General features: G+C 34.5%; 1 protein-coding gene across 3 annotated transcripts in view; it reads right to left on the bottom strand.

Moving 5' to 3' along the window:
• The window catches only part of DPH6 (diphthamine biosynthesis 6), a 167,565-nt gene that overhangs the window by 17,665 nt on the left and 128,408 nt on the right, over positions 1 to 21,492 (bottom strand). For all 3 annotated transcript variants that reach the window (XM_061182271.1, XM_061182270.1, XM_061182272.1), the window contains exon 6: positions 15,927 to 15,988. In XM_061182271.1, coding sequence (XP_061038254.1) covers positions 15,927 to 15,988 — 62 coding nt within the window. The remainder of the gene's footprint in view (positions 1 to 15,926; positions 15,989 to 21,492) is intronic.

Raw genomic sequence — 21,492 nt, 5'->3', positions numbered from 1 at the left:
ATTTGTCTTTTAGAAACATCATTCTGGCTGCACAGTGGAGAATGGGCTGGAGGGCAGAAAGTCAAGAAGCAGAAAGAACTGAGAAGTTGCTGGAGGAATCTCGGCAGGAGGTAAAGCTTTCCTGAACTGGAGAAGTAGCAGTGAGGATGGAGAGGAGAGGGCAGATATTTTGAGAGGGATTTTCTAGGCTGAAATAAGTGACTGGAGAAGTGAAGAAAGTTTAAAAAAAGTAAGAAAAATTCCCAGCTTTCTGCATTGGGAAACTGGATGGATGGTGGTCCTGTTTACTGGTTTTTAGTATAAGTAGCAATGTGCTGGGACACTGTCTAATGACCTTATCTTTTTCAAACTTTATGTAGCATGTGATACAACTGATGTCTCAAATCTTTGTGATTATTTTCCTTAGGCTTCCATGTTACTGTATTTTCTAAGTTATTGCTAGGCTTCTCCAACTCCTTTCCCTCCTGCTGCTCCTAAATTATAAATAGCCCTCATGATTCTCTCTATAGTCTTCTTTATCAATTATTCCCTCGGATAGCTTATGCAGTCCACGGGTTGAACCATCACCTTTATGTTATTCTGCTGCTGCAAATACGAACACTGTCACTACTAATTAAAGACAATTTGCTTTATGCCTTAAAGTTAAGAAAATGATGAAATTATCTTATTTAATCTTCAAAATGACTTTTAAGAATAAAAGAGAGCATAGGCTCTGAAATCAGATAGACTTAAAGCATAAATTCCAGTTCTGCAACTTCCCAGCTCTGTGACTTTGGAAAAGTAACTCACCCTCTAAGTGATTCCTCATCTGTAAAATGTAAACATTAGTAGTAGCAACGTCATAGGCTTGTTAGATGGTTAAATAAAATAATGCATAAAAAGCACTTAGCACAGAGTATGGCACTTAGTAAATACATAGCTTAACTATAAAAGTCGGTAAAGCACATATTGTAGTGAGGCACGGTGAAAGCAGCATTGCATAATTGATTAAAAGCAGTAGCTTTGGAGACACACTGCCCTTGGTTCAAATCCTAGCTCTGTCACTTTGTAGCTACGTGATCTTAGGTCATGCAAACTCTCGGAGCCTCAGATTACTGATCTGTACAATGGAGATGACAACAGCATCTACCTCATAGGAGTGCTGTTTTCAGTAATAAAACCATGTGAAAAAAAAATCTAATATACTACACAGCACATAATATATACTCAATGAAATGGCTCCTAATTTTAGTTTCTTCCTTTTCCAGAGGTGAAAACTAGGTTGATTTGCAAAGGTTATGTAGCTTAGAACTAAACAAACCCAGAATTTAAAGTTGTGTCCTGACTCTGATAAATAACAAACCTTAGTCTTTAGCCTGAACATCTCAATTGTGTGCCAACCTCATAGTTTAAAAACATATGCCTTTGGTTTACATGTTATAATTTAAAACTCAGTATGTTTAAGACCAAGCTTATCATTGTTCTTTCTCAACCCTGTTCTCCTCTGCAAAAATGTGTGCTTCTAATTTCCCCAATCATTACGTGTGGATTAATCTTTGATTCTTCCTTTTCCAGCTTCTGGCCATTTGGTGCTAATTTCTTTTTCATTCTTCCATCAAAATCTTTCTTTTAGTTTTGTTCTCTCTCTCCATCCCTACTGTCAGCGGTTTCATGCTCTAAGCCCTCACACCTGTTTCCTATAAGAGCACCTTAGACTCTTTCATTTCCAATTTCTTCTACTCCCAATCCATGAATACTACTGCCAGACTAAATTTCCTGAGATATATTTTAGTAATATAAATCCCTGTTGATGAGCCTTCTATATCTTGCTATTTCTTATCCCAAATCGCTTGGTCCATCTCTCAAGGCCCTTTATGATTGGGTCCTAAATTCCCACCTCACCTTTTTCTTATTAATCTACCAATACCAACTCTTAGTTTCGTTTAAACCAAGTTCCTCATTGTCCCTGCATGTCTTCTTGCCAGGAATCTTCTTCATATTGATTCACTTTGTTGCTACCACCCATGTAAATTTCATCCATCCTTCAGACCAGTTTAAGTGCTGAGGCTTCCATGACATCGCCTTCAGCTACTCTAGGTCATGTGGTCATCTTCCATCTCTTAGGTCCTAATTACATTTATAGTAAATACCAATTTGGCTTTATCTGATCCAAGTTATTAGGGTCCTCCCCTCATTTACAAAACTCTAAGTTCCATGAAAAATAACTCTTTGACTTACTTTGTACCCCTTATAGAAGCCAGCATAGAACTGAGCACATAAGAAGTCCTTACAAATGCTTATCACTCAATTCTATTAGTACCACATGACACTGGCAGTTAAGAGTTCTTCTATAAAACACAGAGAAATGTGAGGGACAGGTTAAAGGTCATATATTAGAACAGCCACTAACTATGGAGGACCTTCACCTCTTCTCTTTAACTACAGCTATTAATGGGCACTACTGCCAGGTCAAATTCCTTAAACTACACCTTTCAGAATTTTAGTCCCTTCCTCTAAATCCTGCAGTTAGTCCTCATTGTTTAGATAATTAAATCCGCGCTTCAATATTCAAAATCTCTCACGATATGGCTTTGACTTCTTTTTTCAGCTTCCTCTCCCAGTACTCAAAATATACTCCAAACAGTTCAGCCAGTGAAAAATCCTATCCATTCTTAAAGTCCAGTATGGCGGTCAATTTATCTCTGAATTTACTCAGAATTCTCTCAACAACATATAATTTTCTTTGAAATTCTATGGTACATATTTTTTACTTTTTTTAGAGTACATTTTAATACACCTTGTAATTTATATTTATAATAGTCACTGGACTCAACCATAACATTCCACATATCCTTCCAACTCAGTTATGTTCAAAATTCAAAATCTCCTCTCAAGGAAGTTCTACCTCCTCTTGACTTTCAAGGTCAGTTAAAGGTGTTCTTTTCCATAAAGTTAGCAGTACAGGAAACAAGGCTTAAAATTCTGTCTCTCTCTTCCACATTATCAAATCAACTTTAGTGAAATTCTCTTTATCTTTTGCTTTTTAAGTGATAGGTAGCTGGGATTGTAAACTGCTCTTTTGTCAAACCCATAAGGAAGACAAGTTAACTCATATAAAACAGAACTTGAAACAGAGCTTTAAGCTTGAAATCAGCATTGCACATATCTGGCTTTAGCTCTTACAGCACCTAGCTGAGTGGTATACTCCTTAGTCAGTACATATCTACTTACCTTTGACTCAAGGCTAGAAGTCCAATTTCCCAATTCTATGTGAATAGTTCTGGAAAAAGCAACCAATTCTATATATTCACAATTTTTATATAATATGGTTTCATTCTTCCATTTAGCAGACAACTTTTACTTGGATGATCTTAAGAAATCTCTTGATTAAAGAGTAATGGCTGCTGGTAAAGACAGTGGATTGAATCCATGTATCTACTCCCACGCCCTTCTAAAACCTTCATGGGAGGTATTTCATAAAATGGCATAAACTCAAAAAGATGCAGAAAAGCAGAGGGCAAGTGACAGGATCAATAAATTTAATAGAACCAAGAACTCTGGATCCTAGGCCGACTGACAGTGGAGAATGCAAAGGACCAAACCAATTTACACAGTAAGATAACTCCTTCCTCTAAAACAATAAGGTAATGAGCTGGTGGCACTGGGTACCTCTGGAAGTAAAGGGAAAATATGAAAAGGACACCAGAATAAGAAGGGTTGATTAGCAGTGTGTTTAACAAGCAGTCAGCTCCCCAGATCCTTTCGCTCTAGGCTGGCAACTGCCTCTCCTCCACCCGGACAGAACATTGAAGGTTTATTCTCTGCAGAGGGTGAGACAGAGGAACTAGCCTGGGAGAAAAGAGACACAGCTGAGGGCAGAGGTACTATAATAAAAACAGAGGGATTCAGTTAATGTATGCACACAAGATTCTGAGACCACTAGCCATCTTCCGTGTTCAACTCCCAGAAAACAAAACAAACAAACAAAAAAACCTTGCAGCATGTGTTCACTTCAGGAGCAGACTGGAGAATCCTCTTCTTTGAAATCTAACTAGCTCAGATTAAATGACCTAGATATACTTCCCTATAGTGAAACTCAAGGTCACAAAGCTCCATCCACACACTTAGTGCTTACCACAAAAATTTTAGGTCCCTACTCTTAAATATGAGTAGAACACCAAAGATTAGCAGAAACATCTCTAAAATGAAAGTTAGAGACCAAAGTAAACAATGGAGAAAAAGGACTATGCAGGAGAGAAGAAAAATTATAATAAGGATAAAGTATTACAGATTTAAAAAAGAACATTCAGAGAACAAAAATAAGCTTTTAGAAATTAAAAATAAGATATGAAAAAACTCAATTAAAAATTTTGAAGGTAAAATTGAGAAAGTCTCCCAGAAAGGGGAAAAATGATGTAGGTAAAAATTAAAAGAGAAACATTAGATATTAAAGAAACATCTAAATAATAGGAATTCAAAGAAGCAAAAACAAAGGGGAGGTAAACACCAGTGAAGTAATTCAAGGAAATTTCCCAGAACTGAAATTTTCAAGCTGAAAATTCTACCTGTCTCAGCACAATGGATAAAAATATGCACACCCAAGACACAGCACATAAGACTTTACAATTCGTGGGGCAATAGAAATATCTTACATACTCTTACAGAGAGATGGAGAGAGAAATAAATAAGGTTGCATACAAATAGTCAGGAATTAGAATGACTTTAGGCTTCTCAACAGCATATACCAAGCTGCAAGGGAATGAAGCAATACTATCAAGATCCAGAAGGGAAAATATTCCAAAAATAGAATTTATGACCTGCTGAAGAACCAATCAAATGCAAGGAAAGAATGAAGACATTTATAGATATGCACAGTGTCTCAAAACACTTACCTCCTGTGGACCATTTATTAAAATCTTATAGAGAATGTGCTTCACAAAAATGAGAATAAAACAAAGAGAAAGGAAGACGCTGGATCCAGGAAATGAGGGCTTCAACAAAGAAGAAAGGTAAAGGGGTCTCCAGGATTATGAGGAGATGATAGGATGACAGCCTTGTAACATAGAAGGAAACTGGCCCAGATTACCTACAGGTCAGAGGGCCCTGGAAAAGACTTCAGGAGGAGGAAACTGAAAAACTACTTAACATGTCTGAACATCTGGCTAAAAGACTAGAAAATTGGCAGTGAGTACAGCACTGAATTAGTGATTGGTACATGGAATACTAAATAAGTGAATAAAACAAGACAATTATTAATTCAAATGAAAAAATAAAAAGTTGTACAGGAAAGGTTTATTACCAGAGTTTATTATCTAACTCAGCTGTGATTTGAATTTTCATAGTTATCATAATTTAAACACTGACTATTCATCCAACTGGAATTGCAGTATAACTGTATGGGAAGATGGAATGAGGGAAAGAGTACACATATGTGATGGAGGCAAAGGGAGTAAAGATAGCTAAATCTGTATAATCTAGAGTGAGAAGTCAACAAATAGTTCTAGAGTTGGGGGAAATCATGAAGTAATACATAGACATGGAGGTAAAAATCAACTATAAGAGATGAAAGTAAGATGGTGAAATGAGTGAGAGGCAGGAAAGACTCAGAGGGTTGCTTCCCATAGCAAAGTTTGAAGGACCACTTGAGAGTATTAACTTTGACAAACATTGTAAAGTATCACAGAATAGGAATACTCTTAACAAACATTTAAATAACAGTCCAAAACTTTTAAAATTTGATGCAATTTTCATATTAAAATTCATCTCCTTTTTTTGAACAGTGAGAAAATAATCCTGGGGGAAAAAAGCACAAAAGATAAAATGATTTTTGACTCCATTGTTCAGATGATAATTTTAGGAACCTGTAGAAATTTAAGAATCAACGACTAAAATGATTCCATAGTTAATTTAGAGTAATAAATGTATAAGCCTTGAAGTTGTTGTATTTTTTGACCCATAAATTACATTCCTAGGGATTTATCTAAAGAAAGTAATAATCAGAAATGTACATGAAGATTTATTAGGAAAGATAATAATCACAAAATTATTTATAATAATTTAAAAATAAATAACATTATTTATAATAATTTAGAAAGAAATATTCCCAACAAGAGATAACTTGTTAAATTCACCATGCTATATTCATATGCAGAATATAAATATGATGGAATCTACACAGCCATTAATTAATGTATTTTCAAATAGATTTAGTTATGTGGGAAAATAAACACAGCATAATATTAGGAGAAAAAAAGGAAACAAACTGTATGTATAGTTGAACCAAATTATGTAAATACAATATGTACAAGTATTTAATGACATGAGCTTGTGTGTACAATGAACACTGTGTGTACAATAAAACAACATGGAATACACCAACATGTTAGCAGTGTGCATCATGGGGCAGAAGAACTATGCTTTTTATTTGCTATCCTATACTTTATCATATCTCAAATTTTCAGCAATAGTCAGGTATTCTTATATTGTATTTTTTTAAAATTCCCATTTATTTACCAGTGGGAAGAGGGACAGGGGGAGGGGCAACATAGGGGTGGGGAATTAAGAGCTACAAACTATTACGTATAAACTAAGCTATGGGGATATACTGTACAGCATAGGAAATATAGCCAATATTTCATAATAACTATAAGTGGAGTGTAACCTTTAAAAATTGTGAATAACTATACTGCACACCTGTAACTTACATAATATTGTACATCAACTATACTTCAATAAGAAATAAAAAATAAAAATTCCTGTTTATCTCTATTCTTTACCCCCATTTTTTTCCTTATCACAGGCAAATATTTAAAAGTATTCCATGTGTATCTCTTGTCTATGTCCTTGCAAATGTATTATTTAAATGTATTTAAATGTATACTACATTTTTAATTTATCTCAATGTTGCTTTTATTCATTCAGCACTTTGCTGCCATTTGCACATTGAATATATTTGTTTAACTGTAAATCTGTAGTTTGTAAGGTGTGCCTACCATGTTTTAACTAAAAGCTCTCCTGGGAATGGACATCCATGTTGCCTCCAACAACCCCAACCCAACACCATCAAAACTAACCCTGCAAAGGACTAGTCTCACTCATGTCCCCTTAGGGACTGATAGGAGAATTGCTTCATCAAGGAGCATAGGGACATTTAATCTAGGTATTACAATATTGCCCTCTAGAATGGTAGTACCTGTCCACATTCTCAGAGGGGTTCTATAAATCCCCACCTGTCAACAACTGGCATTATCCAGCTTTCGCATTTTTGCCAACTGGTAAAAGTAACATCCCACTGTTGCTTTAATTTGTATTTCTCTGATACTAAACCCGTTTGAGCATCTCTTCCGTCTGTATTAGGTTTTAAGACATTCTCTTCTGTATAGTGGTTCTCCATAGCTTTTGCCATTTTTCTGTTAGGATTGCTGCCTCACATGTTGATATACGCCAGTTAAAAATCCCTTGAGAGTTTTAAATATGACCCCAATTATAGTGTCTACCCGGTTCTCTGTGTATCTTGTAAGGCAGAAAAGTTTCCAAATTATTCTTTAGTAATGGCAAATTTTACTCATAATAGTAAACACTGCTAACATTTAATAGTAAACATTGTTAACATTCTTTAGTAATGGCAAATTTTACTCGTAATAGTAAACACTGCTAACATTGCTAACATTTAACATTATAAATTTTACTCATAATAGTAAACATTGCTAACATTTAACATTGCCAGATGCTGAGCTAAGCACTTTATATATCATTTCATTGTTATTACTTCCATTTTATATATGGGAAACTAACTAGATCAACGTTTCAGGTAAGCAGTAGAGTCAGGGGTAGGATTCACACCTGGGCTCCTACGTACAGAGGTAATTTCCTGATTGCTATCCCACACTGCCTCTTACCCTATGGGATCTGAATGAACTATGAAAGGACTCTTGCCCAAAGGTATCATCTTCTCTCCACAACTCCTGCCACCAACTTCTCTGTAATTCTCACAATTAAATATTAATTCCTGCATGGGAAAACATTATAATATGCAAAAATTCCCTAACTTAAAAATATGAACTCTTGAATACAGCAATATATTCAAAGATTAATATATTAGAAAAATTGACATTACGGTTAATAAGTCATGTCAACCCACATTACACAGTACATAAAAAGTGGCTCAGGGGATCTGAGGCAGGTAAACACACTGGGTTCCTCGACCTAACCTCTTTCTCTCCAACCCCTGCAAGTTTAAAGGTTGTCTGTTTTCTCCCCTTCTTTTGGATTCCTTGACTATTCATGAGAGTTGTGCCAACAAGTTGAAAAATGAACACGTGGTTGATCTTTAAAGTCACTTAATAAGGTTAATCACATTATTCATAAAGATAAGGAGATACAGGCATTCCTTAAAATCTGATTTGTCTTAGACAATGATGCAGAAGATGAGAGTCCTAGACAATATGTTAAAAAAAAACATACTTTCTAAATTCATAAAGAAGATATCGAGTTTGACAAATGACTCATTCACTTTTATATTAGAATCACTGTATTATGTGTACATCAGGCAATTGATTGAGTCTCCTTTATGAGCGTATGCAAAACTGAAAGGAAACAAAAAGAGAGCAAAAAACCTGGGCAGTCTGAATTAAAATGTGGATTGTGTCACATAACTGTTGTGAATGAGCTGAGAAACAAATTTCTAACTGTATAAATATTAAGTACTCACTTTACAGAAAATCCACATACACAGATTAGACTACGCAGAAGCCAGAGAAAAAGACACTCAGATTGCTTTGCATAATTTTCTATAACTATCAGGGAAAAGAATTCCTGTTCAAAATGTACAACTATCCATTTATATTCACCCCTCCCTTGTAGAGCAATTTTAAACCATCCTGAGAAACTACTTGTCAAAATCAGCAAAAATAATCACAGCAAAGCCCTAAAATCTCTTCAAACGCTGCTTCTGTTCTGTCCTTTCTCTCTTCCACTCCTGCAACTCCGATTACATGTATGATAAACTTCTCTTCCTTACATCTCATATTCTTGTCTCTATTTCCATTCTATTCTCTCTGTGCTTCAGGTTGGATATTTTACATTGCCCTATCTTCCAGTTCTTTAATTGTCTATACAACTGTATCTAATCTACGGGTAAACTCACGTATGGTGTTCTTAGTTTTAGGTATTGTATTTTTAAGTTCCAGAATTCTATTTGATTATTTTATATAGCTTTCAAATATCCCCTAAAATAGTTCATCTTCTCACCCAATACCACAGTCATTTTAAAGTCTACATCTGATAATTTGGTTAAACAGATATCCTCTGGGACTGTTTCTATTTTGTGTTTTTTTCTTAGTTTCAGTTATCTTCTCAGGTCTCCTGATATGCTTGGTAATTTTTGATTGCCTGCTGAAAACTGTATGTGAGATATTTTAAATCTAAGGCTCTGAATCACGTTATTTTTCTCCAGAGAGAAATAGGCAATAAGAGTAGGATCAGACCACTTTAATTCACTCTAGGATTGATACGATTCAAAGTTGGATATAAGCATTTGCAAGGGCTGCACTATTTCTGGTTTGCCTTTATTCCTAAGTTAGAGTCCATGTAGGAATACAGCTGAAAACTTGGAGGGTTAAGCAGGTCCATTCCACTTTGGTTTGCCCTGAATTCTAATTTTTGTCTCCCTAGCCCTATGAAGCTGCTGAAAGTCCAAGTCTGCTTCTCAGCTGGAGTTTTCTCCTCAGCTTCTTGGCATTTCTGTAGCATTTTTGAATTAGAAGAAGAGGCAATGTTCAGGGCTTCCATCCTCTCTAGAATTCTGGCCCCTCAAATTATTTCAGTTTTTGTAACTCTCTAATGCCTTCCAACATTAATTTGTTTTAATTTCATACCACTTTTCTAGTTGTTTGAATTGGGAGAGTTGATCTCATTTAAGTTATTCCACCATAACTGGAAATGGATTTCTTAAGTATCTATTAAAATTAAAAACATATATACTTTTGACCCAGCATGTCCATTCTAGAATTTTATCCTATAGATAAACTCATACATGCCCAAAATTATATGTAATGTGTATTCTAGCATTATTTGTAATAGCAAAAGACATGAAAGGAATCAATAAAGAATAAAATCTATCAATAAAGAACAGGTTTTATGTGTATGTAATAGAACACAATGAAGTGGAAACAAATGACCTGAATTTTCATGTGTTAAAATGGAAGATGGAGACTAATGTGCATAGTATACTCCAATTTAGGCTAAAGTGGATAAACACATGCATATATTTTTTACATATGCAAAAATGTTTTTGACAAGATACCCTAGAGCAGAAAAGAGTTGCTGTTCTGGGAAAGGACAGAAAAACTGGAGCTTGGAGTCAGTGGAATATTTTTCACTATATTTTATAGTATTTGAATTTTTGTTTTTACATATTACATGCCTTAACTTTATAATAAACATTAAGAGAAAAATATTATATAGCATGAGAAGTGCTACATACCAGGAGGCAAAGAGGAAAATGGCAGGCTCAAAAAAGGCTTATTTAAGCAAGACAACCTCACAGTATTGAACTCTGAATTTAGACTTCAAGGACAAATTGGATTTAGTAGAGTGAAGGAGAGAGAAAGCATGCAGAGAAGGCGAGTAGAACATGGAGGTATGAGGGGATGCTCACTTTAGGGAAATCATCAACTATTCAAAGTTGATGAAGGATAGGGTAGATGCAGGAGATTGTATACCTTACAAGCTTCACTCTTCCCCATGGACAGATTGTGTTGTGTTAGAAGTTTAAATTTTATTTTGAGACAATGGGGAGCAACTCAAAAGTTTGCTTTTTGACATGAAAGTGTCATATGATCAGATTCGAATTTCATATATATCATGATGGCAATATATGGACAGTGGAGGGACAAGGGGCGAGACAGGGAGGAGACAGACTTGAAAAAGAAGATAGGGAAGCACTTTGCTATACAGTAGAAACTAACACAACATTGTAAAGCAACTATACTCCAATGAAAATTAATTAAAAAAAAAAAAGAAGATAGGGAAGACTCTAATATGGCGACATGAGGACAAAAAGGAACAGATAATACGATATTAGGAAGGTAGAATGAAAAGGACTTGGGGCCTTATTTATGAATAATGGAGTATGTGAAATGATTTATTACAATTCATTTTTAATTTTTTTTTTTTTTTTTTTGGCTTGGATACCTTAGGAAACAATGGGGCCTTTCACTGTCAGGAAACGTAAATATGGCATAGATGTCAGGAAAGAAATGTTCGGTTCTTCACAGTCGAGGCTGAGGTGCTTGAAGACACCTAAGAGAGAAAGGTGCCCAGTTGGCAGCTGAATACATGTCTTTTTTTTTAACTTTTTATTTTGCATTGGAGTATAGTTGATTAACAATGTTGCATTAGTTTCAGGTGTACATCACAGTGATTCAGTTACGCATATACATGTATCTATTCCCTGGTGGTCCAGAGGTTAAGACTCCGCACTCCCACTGCAGGGGGCACAGGTTTGATCCCTGGTCAGAGAACAAGATCCCCATGCTGCATGGCATGGCAAAAAAAAAAAAAAAAAAAAGAACACATGTCTTAGGCATAGAAAGATGATGGAGAAATAGGCTTAACTGTCATAAGAATAAAATTGGTAGTTGAAGTCACATAGGTATTTAATATCACCACAGGAGGAAGGCTGTGGATGGAACCACAATATATAAGGGGTGGAATATAATTGGAAGCCCCAAGAGGAAGCTAAGAAAGTACTCAGAAATTCAGGAGTGAGTGGAAGGCATAGACTCCAAGAGATTAATTCCTTCGGGTAAAATGGAGAAAACTTTATGGGAAAACTGGTGAGCATCTGAGACTGATAGGTGGTCAAAGGACAGAGAAAGTGGAAAGGAGTAAGGTCCCAGTGGAGTAAGAACTATCAGGAGATCCAAGGGAACAGGAGTAGAAATCAGTCCAAGAGACCAGAGCATAAGATTCCTGGATGTGGGAGGAGAGGGTGGTAAATATCAGCCTAGGGAAGTAAGTTAAAACCAGATAAAAGAGGGCCTTAAAGTATATACTAAGCAGTTTGGACTTTGTTCTATAGCGAATGGGAGTCATCAAAAGCTTTAGAGCAAGGAGTGACAGGTTCATAAGTGAGTCACATGCTAATCTTTCATTTCCATAAATGAATGTTTGATTTGCATAAAATAAATAAAATTCTGCTTTATATCTCTCCCTCCCAACACACAAACAAGGCATACACTCTTTCAGAGAAATCTAGAAAGATAGGACCTGAAGTATGTTGCTGGTATTGAGGAACTAGAAGATTATACATTCGATCATTGTGTCAAAATTACATTGTGCTTATTTAAAGGTCAAATTCCTGGTCCTTCAGCACTGAAATTTCTTGGAATGGGAAAAGAGTATAGGCATTTTTAACAAGGTCCCCAGTTTTCCTCTCAGGTCTGAAAACAGCAATAGCAGATTGTAAACTCCTCAAGAACAAGGATCTTGTTTACTTAATTCGTCATGTATATTTAGTGCTCACCACAGCATCTGTCACATAACAGGTCCTCAATAAATGTTAAATAATTTAAAGATGAGAGCGATGAATGGACAGACAGAACAAACAAATGAATGAAAGAACTAAAGAACTCATGTTTTTGCCAAAATCTTGGTAATACTATTGGAGCTTACATTCTAGCGGAGTAAGGAGAGAGGCAACAGAAAATATACATGTAAACAGATAAACAAAATAATTTGAGGAGACCTACTTTAGCTGGGGTAGTCAGGGAGAGCTTTTGAGCTGAGGAAGTAGCATTTGAGCTGTCACATTATGAGAAAGCATTAACCATGTGATGGTCCGAGGGAAGAAAAACCTCAAGCAGAGGAAAGTCTTAAGGAGAAAAAGGGTAAATAAAGTGTGCTTAAGTAATAAAAGAGGCATATGTGGCTATGGCTCAGTGAGTGAGTTAGAGACTGGGAGAAAACGAGACTGAAAAGATTGATAAAATGCTCATCATACAGGGTCTCAGTGGTTGTGATCTCACAGGAGTCTGGATGTTATTCTAATTGAAATGAAAAACCACTGAAACTTTAAACAAAATAGTTATATCTGATTTACCCTTAAAAAAAAATCACTCTGGCATCTGTATGAATAATGAATCATAGCAGGGCAATGACAGAAGTAAGCAGACCAGTTGGGGGTTGATGGAGTATCCCAGATAAGAGATGATTATGGTCTGGTGGTAGCAGCAGAGGCAGTGAGAAGTGCTTGGATTTGGAATATATTCTGGAGATAGAATAGACAAGATCATGTTAATGGGTTGGATAGAGTAGGTGAGGGAGAGGAGTGTAAAGAATTTGGATTTTAGCCTGTAGGCAATGGGGACTCATTTAAAGTTCTGAAGTGAGTGACACAATTACAGTAGAATATATTCGAACAATGATCTTGAGGCAGTAGCAAAATAAATTCTTTGAGAAATAAAATGGAAAGTAGAGGCAAATTTGGAAGTATCAGTAATACTCTAGGCTTGAAGTGACAGGCATCTGAATTAAGGTGATGACAAAGGGAACGGCAAGAAGTGATGGATATAAAGGCCACAATCAAGTTTGCAGAGATTTAATTTGCAGTGCCTTTGGGCACTAGAATTTAGCAGAGAAATCTAGGCTAGAAATATTTGGGAGTTATCAGAATAGAGCTAGTAATGAAAGCCATGTGAGTGACTGAGATCACCCAGGAAAAGTCTGTAGACTGAAAATGGGGACTAGAATAGGAACTAGCAAGAGAGACTGACAGTGTCCAAAAGCAAAGGAGAAAAACTAGGAAAGTGTGGCATCACGAATGCCGGTACAAGCATTTCAAGAAGAAATGTTTATAACTGTCAAATAAGGACTGAGAAGTGTCTGTTGGGTTTGGTAAAACTGGAGATCATGGGTGGTCTTGATCAGAGCTGTACCCATTTAGAGGTGGAAAAAGAAGTAAGATGCTAGGTATATGAGGCGTCTGAGACGCGAAGAAGTACTATGAATACAGATAACACTTCTGAAATTTTTGGTTTTGAAGCAAAGAATAAAGAGAAGTGGCTAGAGGAATAACTAGAGTAGAGGGAGCGAATCTTTAGGATGGGAGAGATGGTGGCAGTGATGTGAAGGAGACCATAAAGAGAGAGAGGAGGAAGATACTGGAGGGGGAGGGTTGATTGCAAGGTCTCTAAGAAGGCAGATGCTAATGGGATCTAGAGCACAGAGAGTGCATTAGCCATAGACAGGATGAAGGACACTTCTCCCCGTCACAGCAAGCAAGGACAGGTGTAAGTGCGCATCAGTTAGAAGGAGTGGTGCTCAGAGGTGGAGGGATTCCTAGGATGATGATTTCTATTTTTTCTGTGAAGGAAGAAACAAGTCATCCTCTCACTGTGAGGAGAAAATATGAAGGGGTTTGAAATTTGAGGAGCAGAGAAGGAATAAAATGACCACTATAGAGAATGGGTAGATTATTTTTCTAATGAAATGTAAGATAGCCAGGTCATGTGAGGAACTTGCTGAAGTTGAATAAAATAATTTCTGCATTTTTGTGTTTAAACATATATGATAACATACAGGTTAATTCACAATCAACATCATGGCAATCCTAAAACTTTACTTAACCTTTTCTACAAAGAATCTCTACATGCTTGAAACCTGAACTCACTTCAAATTTTAGAAGCAGCTTACAAAAGCTCTTTTGCCAAAGCTCCAGTCTCCCATTTCTGAAGTTCTCTTTCTTTCACCCTCATAAATTTAATTTCATTATTTATCTACATTGTTTTTGCAGAAACAAAATTTAGTCTGATGGTAGTGAATAGATGTGAACATAGATATGTTGGCCACAGAACAAACTGCTGTGAGAAGAGTCCTATCAGAAGGGCATGGAAAGCAATCATGTCCATTAGATAGACTTAAATAAATGACACCAAATTATCTAGAAATCAAATATAATTTGTCACAATTATATAAGCATTGCATTTTAATTTTAATCGTTACTATTTCCCTGGCACATATTAGATGCTTAATCATGCTTAAGAAAAGAAGGAATTAGCATTTTAGGGATTTCTAAGCATTTGGTACATATTGATAAGCCATAAAATAATCAAATACAAATAAGTCTGAAAGAAAATGTGAAATCTATACAGTTAGTGAAGAGTACACCTGCTAACAGTTCATATCACAGCAATGGTATTAACAATGTCCAGAGACAATTCTGATGAAGAACATGGGAGGGAAGAATGATAATAGAGGAGTTCACTTCTGTCACAGAAGTAGGGTGATTTTCTTTTTTCTACCATGATTGTAAAATAAAAAAAAATTCTAATAATTACACTGTTCTAGCTAATTTAGCATTGCCATACTAATCATAACATTTGACCCCAATTCTAATAAAATATAATACAGTTAATAGGAAAGAGTAAAAATAACAAAACCTTTCTTTAATATTTAGAACACAGTCAGGATTTGACAATGATAAGGGTTAAACAATTGTAATTTGAAGCCTTGGGATAATTTATTTACTACTCTGCAAATTAATTTCCTAATTGGTAAAAAAGAAGAGGTTAGATTAGATAATCTCTAAAGGATATTTCCACTCACATTTCTGATGGAAATGCACCTGATCAGGTACTGATGGAGACTATCAGGTACTGTATAGTACTTAACAATGGCGATTTTAATAAAAGTAAACTTCTTGACAGAACAATTTCCTTTTAGGTATAGCTTACTTACTCTTTCAGTGAGCTCAACGAGCTGATATAACTTTTGTAATTAATTTTAAACATACTTTCATATCCACTAGAGGTTTAATTTTTTCATAAAACTATATCATCAATGTATCTGAGTTTTTCTAAAAATTGATTGTATAATCATTATATCATGGCATTGTTTATTTTCCTGCTTTAGAAGCCTATATTTTGAGAAATAGTATAAATTCTTACCTCTAAGAGATAAGGCTCCATTTGGTCCAGGGTTTTTCCAAGATGCTTATCTGGATCTAAACCTGCCAAGAAAGGTTAAATTTTTTCTTAGATAACGATTAAAATGGAGGTTTAAAGACACGTTGCCCTTCCCTTGGCTCCTCCTTGCCTAGGAAACCAGTGTATGTGTATTTTAAGGCAAAATGTACCTTACTAGTATTTACTTTTCTATTCCCCTTGGGTAACTGGTTTTCTTGCTCCTGAAAAATAAGTTTCATTCCAATTCATTTCAATTGCACTTCATCAACTACCAGACACATTGTTTCAATCCCTTTTTCATTTTTGAGGAATTGTAATTAGTATGGGAAAAAAAAGTATCATTTCAAAGATATGAAATTTAAATCCTTGGTATTTTAATTATTATTATTATTTTTTACTCATGGACAACAGCGAGAATTTTCTGACATTTCTATTTTATCTGTTTCAAACTTCTTATTTGGAGAATAAAAGTAGAAAATAAAAGAGTGGTAAACTGTATCCTTATGTAATTAATTCACTTAGTAGCATATGGACACAAATAATTGTATTACCAAATTAAATGACAGCTCATTTCAATGACCACTTGGTGTGACAGCGTCTTCCAAGAAAAAATAGAAACACTCTGAAAAATCATTATAGTACCAATAGCATTTGCATAATCTCTGATAAAGATGTTCAACTGATAAAATAACAGAGTTTATGTGGGTGATGGGGTATAGGTAGACTACTGTGGACAACAGGAACTCTTCCCACATTCCAAAACTAACCTGCCAGGAAAAAAATCACATGCCGCAAGTCAGCTATGAAAGGAATGAATTCATTTTAGATATTTACATCCATAATACATGTATTAGCTTAGGTTCATTTAAATAGGCTATTTTTATTTATTATTGGTTTAAACCAATCAGCTTATTAATTATACAAACTGAGTAATAATTTTCTTTTTCTAGTCAAATGCCTTCTTTGTAACATGGTATTTCTTATAATCACACACAGAATAATAAAAGGGAAGTCAGATAAAGATTAAGGATTCTTCTCCTACTGATATTAAATTATATTAATCCCAAAGGAAACAACTCAGACTACTAGCACTAAATGGATTATTTGACTCCTTTCACAGCAATCTTATTCTCAAGATGCATTCATTAAAATCAAAATTTCAATTGGCTGGGTAAACACTTGATGAACTAATTGTTGACTTTGTCCAGTTCCTTTATTCCTGTCACCCTTGCAACCTTTGCAATTCAATGTTTAAAATGAGTAAGTAAATAAAATATTTGAGACAAGCACCTATGTAATCACCACCCAGATTTAATAAGCATTAACATCTTGCCCTATTTCCTCCACAACTCTTCTTTAAACACCACCAACATAATAGAATCTCACAGTATATCTACCCTTAATCAATCTATTTTCCCTAGCCTTCAGTCTTTTGAAGTTGGTATGTTATTTCCCAGCTATGCTTTTATAATTTTATTACAAATGTACATATCCAAAACAATATTTGTTATTGTTCATGTATATCAAATTTTAACACGAATGATAACTTTTTACTTGTTTTTTTCAATTCACATTGTTAATGAGATTTACTTATAGTAATTACTATGGCTCTGGTCCATCCATTTTTACTGTTGTATTGTATTCCATTATATGGATATATCAGAATTTACTTATCCATTTTCCAATAGATGCACAGTTGGGCACTGACTTATTTCTAATGTCTGTTTTGCCACTAGTAAGTACTTTCTATGCTGCAGTAAATATGCTTTTATGTGAAATTACTATTGCAATATGATAGAGGAGAAAAAATATATTTGCTATTTTATATATACATACAATCTTCAAGTCCATTATATATTGCCAAATTGCTCTCCAAAGCAGTATTGTCATCAAGGAAATAGAATTCTTATTTCCCATAAGGTGAAAATAATTAATGTTGTTAGATTTTTCATCTTTGCCAATCTGAGTTATATAGACATATAAAAAAATGTTTTGGATGCTTGTTTTAATTTTCATCTTCTGATTACTATTAAAAGTAAGCACTTTTTCATATTTCATTGTCCATTCATTCAGGGTTTCACTTCAGTGAATTGCTTATTAAAATCATTTGCCTATTTTTGATGCTGTTTTTTGATGATTCATAGTTCTTGATATATTCTGAATGCTAACCCTTCATCATTATGGGCACGGTAAATATCTTCCTAATCAGTGGCTTGTCATTACACTTTTTTTTTATTGAGGGAGGGTCTCTTGATAAACATAAACTTTTTAACCTTATAGTAGTCAAAAGAATTGTTATTTAAAAATGTTTTTCTTTTGTATTGTAATAAACAATGCCCATGGTCATAATGTTACTCTCTTATATTTTCATTTCAAAGTTTTAAAATTTTGCTATTCACATTTAGATATTCAATCCATGTAGAATTTACTTTCAGTTATCATAGATGTAGTGTTATAACTGTATCTCTTATTTATGGGTAGGTACTGTTTATGGAATCCCTTCCCTATTGATGTATACGCCACCTCTGCCAAACAACGTTTCCATACATATGGAAATCTATGTCATGTTGCCTACAACTTACTTTAAAATATTTCAGCATAACCAGTGAAATATACAAGTGTCTGTTTTAATCTACACTCAGAGATGGTTATTTAGCAATTAAAGGACTCTAATCAGAACCCATAACTCCAACTTCTAGTGGTACAATTATCTTTATCTTAGACCAGCAAGAGAAAGTTTGCTAATTAACATGTCTGTTAGAAATGATTTTTCCTTGTGAAATTTATTTAAAATATATATAGATTATATAGTACTATGTACAAGGCACTGTTATAAGTGCTCTGCAAATATTAACTGAATTCTCATAACAATCCAATGAGTGGTATTATAATTATCCCTATTTAATATATGAGAAAATAGAGGCACAGAGAAGTTTAGTGACTCTCTAAGATCACCCACTACCAAGAGATAAAAATGAAAATTCAAACCTAGGCAGTCTGGCTATACAGTCCAGGCTTTCAACTGCCAGACTATGTTGCTTCTCTACGTTGGATTAAGGATGTTTCCATCTATACTTCATTTGCTAAGATTTCTTCGCTGTTCTCATGATCATACTTGCTAATTCTGCTGTTTTATAGCATGAACAGACACCAAATTTCATACATACTTTGTCTATATCTACTGAGATGTGTTCTCTAACATCTTCACCAATACTAGATATTATTAAATTTAAAACTTTTGCTATTTTGATAGGAAAAAATGATATTTATCTCCTTGGTATTTTTATTTGCATATCTTTACTCTTGTATGATTGAGGTGGAACATGTTCTTCAGAAATTTGTGGCCAGATTTGTAACTTTTTTTTTTAACTGTGAAAATGACTATTTTTCTAACAGGCCACTCATCTTCTTTTCTTAATAATACTGAAACACTTCTAAACCAAGGCCATTTATTTTATGAATTCATATAAGGCAGAATACTTTATTGGTGATTGGTCTTTTATTTTTGATGGATCTTGTCATGTATCTGGCAACTTGGGGAGTCTCATCAAGGTGCCAGCTTTTTGTTGTTTTTAATATTTTCTCCACTTTTCAATTTCATAAATTTTACTCTTACTTTTGTCACTTCCTTATTTCTGCTTTCTTTGTGTTCATTCAATAGCTTATTTATTTCTAGCTTCTTGATTTGAATGCTTGACTCATTTATATTTACACATTTCTTACTTTTTAAATAGAAAGATTTTAAGTACCAATTTAGCTGCATCCCAGAAGATTTGAAAGTGACACATTTATTGTCATTCTGTTTTCAATATTTTGTCATTTTTATTGTTATTTAAGATTACTCTTGTGTCAAAACATGTTTGTTTACTTTCACTACTTTTTGTTGTCTTCTAATTTAATTGCATATGGTCAAGACTGTAGTCTTTATATGATAATTCTTCAAAATTTGGTGAAGCTCCTTTGTGACTTATGGATGATTAAATTTTATAAATGCCCCATTTGTGCTTGGAAAGTGGATCTGCTGAAAGCAAAGTAAGATTTTATACCTAAACATAAAAAATCATGATCTTGTTAATTCTGCTGTTCATATCTTCTATGACCTTACTAATATTTGGTTTCCATGAACCATCAGTTTCAAATAAAGGGGTGGTTAAAACCTCCCATTATGATTTTGGTTTTAATAATTTCTTATAATTGAAAGTTTTGTTTTATACATTTGAGAGGTGTGTTGTTATGGACACAAATTCATAATTTCTAAAACTTCTTGGGAGGATTATTCCTTTATCAAGAAGTAGTGAGCTTTTCATCTCCACATATGACTTTTATCATATATTCTATTTATCAACATTACAACACCAGCTTTCTTTTTTTTTAATATATATATATTTTTTTATTAATTAATTAATTTATTTTTGGCTGTGTTGGGTCTTCGTTTCTGTGCGAGGGCTGTCTCTAGTTGCGGCAAGCGGGGGCCACTCTTCATCGCGGTGCGCGGGCCGCTCACTATCGCAGCCTCTCTTGTTGCGGAGCACAGGCTCCAGACGCGCAGGCTCAGTAGTTGTGGCTCACGGGCCCAGTTGCTCTGCGGCATGTGGGATCTTCCCAGACCAGGGCTCGAATCCGTGTCCCCCTGCATTGGCAGGCAGATTCTCAACCACTGCGTCACCAGGGAAGCCCACCAGCTTTCTTTTGTTAACGTTTTTCTGATATACATATAACCGGGTTTTGAAATTTTTTATCCTATCTTATAAATACAAATTCAAAGAATTGATTTTAAATATTTTATATTTTTTATATTTTACAATTTTTTTTGTCTGGACCTGTTTCCATCACCTTATTGTGCACTTTTTGTTACATTAAACTTTATATATATATTTTTTCCTTTGCCACTTTCTGCCTCATACTGGATCAAAAAGGATATTTTGTCTGTTTGTTTTCTCTGCTGATTAGAAAGCTGTACACTATTTATGTCAATCCCAATCTCCTAATATATATACACTATTGATACTATGTATAAAATAGATAACTAATGAGAACCTACCGTACAGCACAGGGAACTCTACTCAGTGCTCTGTGGTGACCTAAAGGAGAAGGAAATCCAAAAAAGAGGGGATATATGTATACGTATAGTTGATTCACTTTGCTGTACAGCAGAAACTAATACAACATTGTAAAGCAACTATACTTCAATAAAAATTTTTTTAAAATGTGATCCTTTTCATCGGTCTCATCTTAGTACAGTGCCTGGAACACTTTCAAGTGTAAGCTTTCAAGAAATATTTAGTGAATAAAATGCATGTTAATCTTAAAAATAAAATAAAGCTGTAGACTGAATTTCTACTCTTCCAGTAATCACTTGTAATTTTTAACATTCATTCAAAACCACAGTATTTAAGTCTAAAGTATTAAATATCTAAGAATTTATGAACCTTAGAATATAAATCTAAGAATTTATTTTTAAATTTTTTTAATCTAAGAATTTATGTTTAGCATCTTTTTTTTTTTTTTTTGCCACGCCGCGCGGCTTACGAGATCTTCGTGCCCCCAC

Source organism: Eubalaena glacialis, chromosome 2, assembly GCF_028564815.1.
Source record: "Eubalaena glacialis isolate mEubGla1 chromosome 2, mEubGla1.1.hap2.+ XY, whole genome shotgun sequence".
Lineage (NCBI taxonomy): Eukaryota > Metazoa > Chordata > Mammalia > Artiodactyla > Balaenidae > Eubalaena > Eubalaena glacialis.
Note: the sequence above shows the minus strand (reverse complement) of the source record. Positions and strands in the feature narration are given on the sequence as shown.